General features: G+C 41.7%; 1 protein-coding gene across 5 annotated transcripts in view; it reads right to left on the bottom strand.

Moving 5' to 3' along the window:
- Positions 1-10,915, bottom strand: part of TSPAN9 (tetraspanin 9) — a 198,584-nt gene that overhangs the window by 4,428 nt on the left and 183,241 nt on the right. For all 5 annotated transcript variants that reach the window (XM_064463421.1, XM_064463399.1, XM_064463415.1 and 2 more), the window contains 5 exons: positions 5,440-5,631; positions 3,793-3,867; positions 2,111-2,212; positions 1,377-1,508; positions 1,173-1,256 (listed from right to left, as the gene is read on the bottom strand). In XM_064463421.1, coding sequence (XP_064319491.1) covers positions 1,173-1,256; positions 1,377-1,508; positions 2,111-2,212; positions 3,793-3,867; positions 5,440-5,631 — 585 coding nt within the window. The remainder of the gene's footprint in view (positions 1-1,172; positions 1,257-1,376; positions 1,509-2,110; positions 2,213-3,792; positions 3,868-5,439; positions 5,632-10,915) is intronic.

Genomic DNA, 10,915 nt, shown 5'->3' with positions numbered 1-10,915 from the left:
TAGCCAGATAACTGTGACTGAAAACATCAGATTCAGGTATTCTGCCCCAAAAGTACAGCAGTGATACAGGAACCCCAAAACCGTAACAGATTATGATGATACTTCTGCATTTCTTTTTTAAAACACGTTAACCTACTCAGTTCAGTGGCCATGATTTGACTCATTTTGGCAATTTCTAGGACTTGCTTACGAAATTAAAAAAAAAACAGTTCCCTAAGGGACAGCGTAACAAATGGCTAAACATGGGAACTCCAAAGTGGTGCTCTGAACTCAAAACACAAGTAAGCAAAACCTCACTGTATCATGTCTTATTTGCGGGACGGTCTGCTGACCTGCTTCCTTTCTGAGTAGATGACCTTAAATGAACTCATAAAACAAATCTAACATTTTAAAATCATAGAATCATAGAATCGTTAAGGTCAGAAAAGACCCTTAAGATCATCGAGTCCAACTGCTAACCTATCACTGCCAAGTCCACCACTAAACCATATCCTCAAGCATCACATCTACCCTTCTTTTAAATACCTCCAGGGATGGAGACTCCACCACCTCCCTGGGCAGCCTGTTCCAATGCTTGACAACCCTTTCAGTGAAGAAGTTTTTCCTAATATCCAACCTAAACTTCCCCTGGCGCAGCTTGAGGCCATTTCCTCTCGTTCTATCGCTTGTTACTAGGGAGAAGAGACCAACCCCTGCCTCGCTACAACCCCCTTTCAGGCAGTTGTAGAGAGCAATAAGGTCTCCCCTCAGCCTCCTCTTCTCCAGACTAAACTACCCCAATTCCCTCAGCTGTTCCTCATAAGACTTGTTCTCTAGGCCCTTCACCAACTTTGTTGCCCTTCTCTGGACACAGTCCAGCACCTCAATGTCCTTCTTGTAGTGAGGGGACCAAAACTGACACAGTACTTGAGGTGCGGCCTCACCAGTGCTGAGTACGGGGGCACTATCACCTCCCTGCTCCTGCTGGCCACACTATTCCTGATACAAGCCAGGATGCTGTTGGCCTTCTTGGCCGCCTGAGCACACTGCCGGCTCATGTTCAGGTGGCTGTCAACCAACACCCCCAGATCATGATCAAACTCAAAGTGGTTGAGCACCACTTTTCACACAGCAGAATCAAGAAAGCTAACAGCAAATCAAAGCCATGTTGACAAACACCATACCAGTATTACCTGCATTATGAGGATGCACATCCCAATTGAACCCAGTACATGTTTATTCTCATCGAACCAAGTCATAACTCTCTCATAACATCCCTGAAATGATGAAAGATGAAAATTGAAATCCCAAGATCACATTTTCTTTCACATGCATTCCCTCTATTTTCTTCCTTCCCACCCCTCCCTAAGCCTTGACCTGGGCAAAGCGAGCCTTACTGTTTTCCACACTAATTCAGTGGAGTTCCGTCCACAGTCTTGGGAGTTCTCTGTACAACATCGGTCTGGGACAGTGTTTTCTCCCAGCACCGGGTACCAATCCGTAAAGTCATTCACACCACAGCATTTCATCTATGGCAAAAGTAAATGATTAATAAATTAACCTAACTAGCACAATTTGTGAATCATGCACCACCACAAACTTTTACTTCCACTAAACCATGGTATATTTTCAAAAGGGCTGCCACAATACTTTTGTATTTTTCAAGTGCTTTGTGCTCAGTGATCACTTAAAGCAAATACTTAACAACATTAAAAAAAAAACAAAACACAAAGAAAATAAATGGTCCCATGCTCAAGGTTATGTTAGTTTTCTTGTCACAGAGACATGAGCCCAAACACCAAAACGTAAGGTAATCTGCCCACAGCTGCTGCATGGCAAAAGCCTAGCTGCCAAAGCTGCAGTTCTACCTATGCAGGTTTTGCTGTTTCTCCTCTGTTTCAGATCACCTCTGCCTGTGATAAGAACAGAGAATCTCAGAGAAAGATAAGCATCTTTCACCTTACAGCATACACTTTGATCCTGGGTTTCATAGTACTTCCTGGTTGTTCAAGAGTGCTAAATCAGAAACCAAAGCCTGTATTAGCCATCTTTTAGACTTGGCATGGTGCTGCAAACTGCAGCAGCCTTTATGGCCAAATTGCTATTTTTTTCTATTGAGAAAATATGTTACCTCTGCTTGAATAATATTCCATGCGTTTTTCAGTCCAACATTATTTTCTGAATTGTATAGCTTCATGCCTTCCTTCAAATCCTTCTTTGCACTCTCACTGACCTGCATCATGTAAAAAATACAGAAAGTCAATGCACTGGTGCTTACAGGAAAGGACCAAATGGTATAGGCTTGCATATAGAATGTATCTCTCTTACCTTCTGTCACCACAAACTTAACATGGGTAGAAAAGCTCCATCATAGCTTCAAGACTCACAAGTCAGTGGGACCTTTCAGCACCTGCCAAGGCCTAGTCTCTCTCTCAGATTGCAAAATACTGGATTAATTCTCATGAGATAGGAGACCAAATGGCTTCCCCTCTACTACGAGTCCTTCCTATAGTCAGCATCTGATCCAAACTAACTGAAGAGTGATCAGCAGAGATCTGCTGAGCTTACTTTAACTTTGCCAGAAACAGCTGTTGGCTATACCCCACAGCAGCCTCTCCTGCCTGTAACCTATGGCCTACTTCAATGTGCTAATATAATAAAATCGGAGTCCCAGACTCCCAACATTAACATAGTTATCCCTTGCACAGGTTCAGGCAGGCTATAATAAATGGCCAATACAAAATCAATTGAAAAAGGGCATTATTATTGTTCTCCTTGTGGGGACAGGCTTGTAGGATTTATGATTTTCAAATGTGCTCCTCTTTCTTTAGAGGAGGAAGTTGGAATGGTTAATGGGAGATCTGAGATGTCCAATTTCTTGTATAAATTTCAGTCCAAGGCTGGAGTCCTCGATGCAGGTAGGAATGCACCTTGGCTCTGACAGCAGTGGGCTGGCAGCAGAGAAAGGATTAACCTATGGGTCCTGGCATAAAGGTCAACTATATTATAATATCTGTTTCATCTCTCTTCGACATCCCATTCAAAATCAGAAGTTCACGCCACCTCCCTGAAAGTGGCGGGCATCGTAATGACAACCTGGGAAGAGATACAAATCTGGTAGGAGCTCAATTTTAAAATCAGTCTGGACATGGTCATACTGTAAAGCTCTGTCCTGTGTTTAGCAGAGTTCTTCAGTTCCCCAAGGATTTTTCCAGTCTTACCTATCTGACAGGCCAGCCAGTTGTGCCTACTTCACTTAGTCTCTATTAGATAGCAGATTCCTACAGGTGGGCTTTAGGAGAAGCTGCCTCTTGATCTGCTCTGCACCCTTGTCAAACTCTCTGGGAAAAGGCCCAGTCAAATGAGACAGGCATCTGGAATAACCTTTGAATATCCTAGGCCTCTCTCCTCCACTCCTGTCCAAGGACTGGCCCTAAGAAGCTAACCAGGTCTTAAGTAGGACCTCCCACAACCCAGGTCCACAAGATGATCAGCTTCTTGCAGAGACATCAAACAGATATGTTGAAGGCTATCTTAGCTTTTAGAAGAAGACTAAAAGGGAGGCCCTGGACCATGGTTTTATTTCAGGGAGGAAACTGTAAAGCTCAGCAGGTTCTTCTCTCCTGTTTGCCCTCCTCATCCCTTCTTCTTTGCTCTGCAGAAGCAGCTTACAGAAAACAGGCAAGATCTCAAGGTTAAACCTTCACCAAGTGAAGGGCAAGGAGAACCCACATACTTCCATCAAACAAAAGCAAACTGAACCTGGTTTACATGCTAGTACAGATAATTAATCTATATGGCATATTTGCTTACCTTGTCCATAAAAACAAAGAACAAAATGAGTAATATCAGCTCTGCCAGGAGAATTATCAGCAAAACGATGAAAAACTAGAACAAAGAAAAAACAGACAGTATATATGAACTTGCCAGCTAGAGAGCAAACCTGGGGCTGCTAGAAACGCTGGAGACTATAGGCCTTGTCCTCTAAACCTTTCCTCTACTGCCAAAAACATGGAAATTTGATTTCAAACTTCAGGCATATTGTTCCTGTATTGCCACTAAAGTTCTGTAGGTCTCACCTTCAATGAGGAAGCTCACTGTCTAGCGTCCTCCAAATCTTAGGTTTGAATGACTACCAGTTTGCTTGCAGGTTTCAGCAGTGCTTTTGTCTTTCTTTTTTTGACTGCTGTCACAGCATGCAGCCCTGGTAGTCTGTTTCCTTCGTACAGACTACAGAACAGATGCTAAACCTATTGCCACAAAGATCAATGTGACATGCCTCAGGAGTGATTCCCTAGCAGGTAGGCTTTAACCACGCCTGACTGCCTGTTGGAATAGTCATTACATTTCTCAGCACTTCTATTCCCAACTCTCTGTAGCTGAATTCTCTCTCTGCAGGGGCATCTTTTCCTGCCCGTTAGTTGCCTTTATGTACTAGTGGACTGCCACATAGGCATGGCACCCCGCACTGAGATACCAGGGGAGATGCCATATGCAGTGCAGCAAGCTCTCCAGTCGGAAACTTATGATAGTCATGATAGTATGAAAAGACTTTTGCAGAACCTTTTAAGAATATAAACATGCTTAAAAAAAACCCAAACAAAAATTCAGCTGGTGTTGCAGTTTGTGTGGATGAACAACACAGACCTCAATACTATTCTCTGTTTGCTTTCCTAGCTGTACAACGTACAAAACCAAGCAGCAGACAGCAAATAACATGCACATTTGTCCTCCAGTTTAATTCTCTGAGGTGGTCTAAGGAATGCTGCCCAGCTGTTCCCCAGCACCATGTAAGGGAAACTTTTACGCAAGGAAAACCCATGTGCTCCTTAATGTATCTGTGATTCATAAGCTGTGACTGAATTGGAAGGTGTCTGCTTTGAAAGCCCTTCTCTCACCTTCTGCCAAAATACCTCTCTCCTTGGGGTGGGGAGAAGCATGGTGAGGCTTCCTGTGTTTATACAACAGGAGTGACCCACACTGTGTTTTCTGAGAGGGGTTCCCAACGTCTGTGCTTCAGTGCTGGATAAAGACTGCCAAGGATCAGATATATATATATATTTTTTAATAACAGCAAAGTAGAAAATAGCCCTGAGAGGCTCTCAGTGGCATCCAAAAGCAGCTGTGCTTAAAATCCTTCAGTCAATCCTTTTAACAGACATTTCTAGAAGGCCTATACAGGTTGACCCTACAGTTCGTGTTTAACCATTCAGAGGTAACTGATAGTAATTGCTTTGCTATCAAATACATTGGGGCACACAGTAACAAGGATACCTTTGTTAATACACCAATGATATCACTGTGACCAAAGCTGTGGGATGTCATACTGCAAGTATACAGAAGATTGAAAGCCAAGGGCAATGTTACAGTGATCCACAAGACTATTTTGCACTGGTCATTTAAATAAAATAATAAAGCAACAATTACTGGTCTTAGTGAAAAGAAGTATTGTTGTCTTACACTCAACAGGAGGCACTTGTTTTCCTTGATAGCACCTAGGCAGCCCAGAAAGCCCGTCACCATGATGACTGTGCCAATGGCAATGACTAGGTTGGCAGCTGAAAGCGACGGAAAGCTAGGAGAAAATGTGGCGAAGTTTCCTTGTGACACTGACAGCCAGATGCCCACGCCCAGCAGCCCACAGCCACATAACTGTAAAGAGATAAACAAAAGAAAGGTTTCACCATTAAAATAAATGGCATTGTCTCCTTCCCCCACTCTGAAAGGAAAGAATTTCTCAAGTAAATTCTCAAGTAACTGTTCTTCAGTAATGCTTTCACTGGCTTGGTGCGGAAACAACGTGAAACTAATGTTCTTACCTAGACTTGGTCATGTCACCTATACTTATAAATCTATTCAAAAGCCACTTTATGGCACAATTCTCTTTTTAAAGACTCAGCACATGAAACCAGGGCTACCCATTGATCTCCCAACAGCACAACCCAATAACATTTTTGCATAGGAAGATAAAAAATATTATTTGAAGGAATACTCCATTGCACTTATTTCTGCAGTCAACTACAATGTCTCAGTGTATCCAGCCCTGTATTTCCTCATCCTAGGGCAGGCAAGGAAGTCCTAGAGATAATTACAAACAATAGTATAATTTCAATAAATATTTGTCATAAAATGCCCAGTCCCAGTAGCCAGGTTGGGTTTTAGTATGAGTTCTCATAGCTTTACTGTTGTTTGCCAGTGTTCCAATGTCACAAAAATCAGATTTCTAGGTTTACTATCTACAAGCTCAATTTCTGCTACTCTCTGTCAGTGAGAGAACCTGAAGGAAATGCAAAGCTGCTAATACAACATAAAATTAATTTCACTTTGTTTCTTACTCAACAATACCATGCCTGGTTAAGGAAATAAGGTTTTCCACCCTAAGTAATGGGGCAGGTCTTCAGAACAATAGCCAACTGTTGTACTACAGAAGGCATAAAAGCTGGCTGTCTTATAGTACTTGCTCCAAATGACTGTTATACAACTTCCCATCTGATCTGTGATCATTGTGCAGTGAAATCAGAATCAGGAGTTAGTTGCACTTTCATTAAATCTGTGAGCCAAATCTATCCTTTGCCACGGTCAGAGATGAAATTCACATCACCTTCACTGGGAGAGGGCTCAGAGTAGCCCCCCACTTCAACTCAGAGTATTGTGCTCCAATTTACTTGGACCACTGCATGGGAAAAACAAACAGCACCTAATCATTACTCACAGTCATATCCCAAGGCTGCTAGTGCTCACCTACCTGACAGCAGTGAGGAATGAGAGGAACAGAAGTTCTTTGCATCAAGCAGGTTCACCACACCCAGTCCACCCCATTGTGCTTGCATAAACTTACAGCTTTTACTCAAACTGGAAACTCATGGTCAGAGAACAGTACCTCCACTAAAATAGGGTTCAATCCTGCCTTCTGATGAGCACTAATCTGGCATGAGGAAGAGCTACAGACCTAACTTTTTTGGCAAATATCCCCACCTCTGTCTGAGGTGATTTTACCAGCAGGGCAGATAACTCAGGGTACAACTGGCTTCTACTGGTTTTGCTGCTTCACAGAACATGAAAAAAAACTAGACTAGTATCTTGCATTCATGTCACCTTATGTATGAGTCAGGCTTACGTTTACATAATCATATGCATGGTTATTTTCTTTTACTTCACCTGTGGCCCTTCTGTCCCCTCTGAGCCCTCTTCCTAGTTTGCTTGAAGCTTTTGAAACTGCTTTGCATCTAGGGAAATACACCGGTTTGGTGAAGAACTGTGACCAGGAGTAGGCCTTATGTAAGATGCTCACAGGTATTCCCATGGAAGGCAGAGTAAAGCATCTCCAATGTACCAAGTCCACAAAAGCTAACATCATGCAAAGCATAAAAATGTAGGGTTGTGTAGGCAGAGAAAGAGAATAAGAGATGGAGATTAGCTATATTGCATTGGTGGTCATTTTCGGGGCCCCTTGCACCTAAGTTTAGAAGTCTGGTAAAAAAACCCCACAACTGTCTAAACCTCACAAGCGTGTGCAATTAGGAAATCTTCAGCATTCTTGTAAGGAGGCTGGGAAGCACCTCTACCCTTGAATTCTCCTACTCTCTCCTTGAATTGCTGCAGTTTTGGTGCCTCAAGCCCTCTCAGGAATCCACTCTGTGGCACAGCTGCTTTAACCATTAGATGAGAACTGCAGGCAGTTGCTCAGGCTTGATGGTTCAGGAGGTTAGAAGCAGCTCTCACCACACAACATTCATTTAAGGTTTTAAATGGCATTTCTAAGCTGCCAGCCTGTACATTGCCAATTCCTAAAGGCACTTCAATCAATGACTTCATGACACTCCATGGATGAGACTGTAAACGTTTCCAAAGAAGTTTCTACCAAAGACTGATATTGTTCAGTGTAACTTTCTTTCAGAACCTCAATTCAGACTTTAAAGGTTATTCACAAATGTGTTCCTTGGACTTTCATACTCAGTTAGCCTCAGAAATCACAGCCCTAGCTCAAGTTTTTTGAAAGAGGTCAGTCAACTCTGGAATCACCAGGCCAAAAGCAGATGATTGTTGCAGATAAACAAGGTGGTGGTAAGAGCAAGAACAGGGCAAAAGGCTTACAGAGGAAGAGCAGGTAACGGACAAAAAGGATACATGCGATCAATAGAAAGATCAGCCCATGAAGAGTTGCACCTTAGTATCCAACTCCAATTATAAGGATAGTAGTAAAAGAGGTAGAAGAAAGAAGCCCTTACCAGCATCTTTTTACCATTTGAAAAAAACGCAGCACAATCCTTGACAGATATTGCACCTACAAAAGAAAGGTGGCTAGGAAATTGCTCAAGGAGGCTCATGTTTATGTTTATTTAGACAAAGTCAGAAGCAGCTAATTGCTTAGATGAGGGAAGGGAGTGCTACCTTCAAGTGTAGGAAACCACGAAAGTGACAGGCCTGATGGTGCTCCATGCGATGGACATGAAACGGATCAAGAGCAGGAGAATCAAAGCTGGAGAGCAGAAAAATGGACAGCCAGCCTCTGTCCCTTTGACAGGGTCTCAGTTCAAGAGACACTCTGTATACACTTCCATACAGGAGAGAGAATTTCCTCACTTGCTTGTGGTAGCTACCATAGTATTTTGGTAAATTCAAGAGCAAAACATTTTGCTTTTTAGCAGAAGACCGGTTACCTATTGCACCTTCACCTTTCAAGAATGCCTCTAGCAGGGAAGAAGCATTCGACATTTGTTGGGAAATGCCATTAGCAACACACCTGTGCTGTTGCTAGGCGGACCACTATGGAGATACAACTTGAATGTCAAGTCCTTTACAATGCAAAATGAAGTGGTATGTCAGCTGAGGCAGCAGACATGTCCACATTTGCTCCTTCTTCCTGCAATTCTGTGTCCCGCTGAAGACAACCATGGAATAACTCCTTTCCAACTACTATAGTGATTGGGTTAACATGCCAAAATGCACAATGTGATTACAGTTCGCTTCAGAGCTTTCTGACAACAAACATTAATGCAGGACTACAATTATACCTACAATTATATACAAGTATCTGCACTAATCATGCCCTCACCTGCTGATTTCCAGGCCGACTGGGCAAGCCAAGAAAAGTTCTCCTTTTCACAGACTTGTTACCTCCCAAAGTAAGATTTCTCCAGCCCTAAACTACACTGAAATTGCAGATTACATAAAAAATCAAGTGATGGAAGGGCTATTAAAGACCAAGGCTGATCTAGGCAAACAGGATTATCCACAGTGACTGAAGAGAGTAAATAGTCAGGAGCATTTTTAAGAGATTTGATAAAAGACATGACATCCTAAAAACTTCCACAAGGTGGCATCCCATACCAGACAGCACTAACAGTTTAAGTCAAATTTTATTTTTCTCCTCTCCAGAGCTCCTCAAGTTTTGTGCTTTCTTCTCTTGTGTTTTTCTCTGTCATTCTACTGAGTAGCAGTACTGTTGATGGTACAATTTATGCTTTAAACCTTAGGTCCCAGGCCAAATGTTTTTTTTTCACTCATGCTTCTTTAAAAAATCAAAAATAATACCACTGACTTGGGACTTAATTGCATACAGCCATACCAACCAAAGCTAGCTAGAATTTCAGGAGTAAAATAGCTTTCCCTGACACTTTATTCTCTACCAATCTCATTTTTTATACAACATGAACACTGAAAATAGTGATTTATTCTTACGCGATCCACCTCTTTCTGTTTGGTACAGCTGAATCCTGGAGGGTGAAAGGAGCAAAAATATGTCACATCATCTTATTAATTCCTTTTTCACTGTATAATTAAATAATATATGATGCTTGGTATTTAATTGCGCGAGAGTAATGGCACTGACGTTCTTTCCCCAGGAAAATGGTTCAACAGGATAGTAAATTTCACTGGATTTTTCTTCCCATAAAATGTCGGCTCATTTCCCTCTCATGACCAGAAATTATCATCCTCCAGGCAGCCATCAAATCTGTCCTTCCTCTGGTGTTCATGTCATGAAGGTAACTGCAGAACACTATCATAAAGTTAGTCACATACATGGATACACATATTCATACTTATAGGGCAATTCAGTCAAGCTATGCCACACATATTTTGAGCTTGAAAGCTCAAAAAAAGGAACAAATTTCCTCACAGTTTCTCCCTAACTCTGCTATTTCACTTTCAAAGAATGAATTCTCTTCAGTACCTCAAAACCTGTCATCATCACTGTGCCCAGAAACCAATCATTAAAAAGTGTCAAATGCTTTAAGAGAAATTAGAACTCCAGATAAACCCAGAGAGAGAGAAACCCAAAAGCAAGTCTTTCTCTGACAAGTACTATCACCAGAGTGGGAAAGGTCTCTCTTATTTTATTCTGGATTTTTGAGCATTGTGTGAACTAATACAACAATACAAACTTTGACAATAGAACATCTTATTCAGATTTAGCTGCTTTAACCTAAAGAAATAGTAAGAGTTTACAAGACCTAGGGAAGGACAACACACATAGTAAGAGGTATGCCAAGACTGACGTACTGTACAGAAGGAGATTGTGCACAGGTTTATCTGGCTAGCCTGGGAGGAACTATTAGACAGGATGAGAATGAAATATTCACAATTCTAGAGGTCAGTATGAAAACCAAAAAGCCTGTCTCTTTAATATTTTCCAGTAATAGGAACAAGGGGAATATTAGCAAGCATTATGTTGTATATTTTGCTTCACATAACTGAGAAGTAATTTGATAAATTATGCCATAGGTGATGACAAGACTCAAGTATTGTGGCCACAATTGTCAGTAAGAGCTAGATAATTTTATTTATTGGTAACAGCATTTGTAGTTTGTTAGCATATGCACAAATAATGACATTTCATGCTTCTCAGAGTAAGATAATGCATGCAGAATCCAGCAAAACTATGAACCAACAAACAAGTTGGGGTAAAGAAGAGGTAGAATATGCTATTCTGGTA

Source organism: Phalacrocorax carbo, chromosome 1, assembly GCF_963921805.1.
Source record: "Phalacrocorax carbo chromosome 1, bPhaCar2.1, whole genome shotgun sequence".
In the NCBI taxonomy this organism is placed as follows: Eukaryota; Metazoa; Chordata; class Aves; order Suliformes; family Phalacrocoracidae; genus Phalacrocorax; species Phalacrocorax carbo.
Note: the sequence above shows the minus strand (reverse complement) of the source record. Positions and strands in the feature narration are given on the sequence as shown.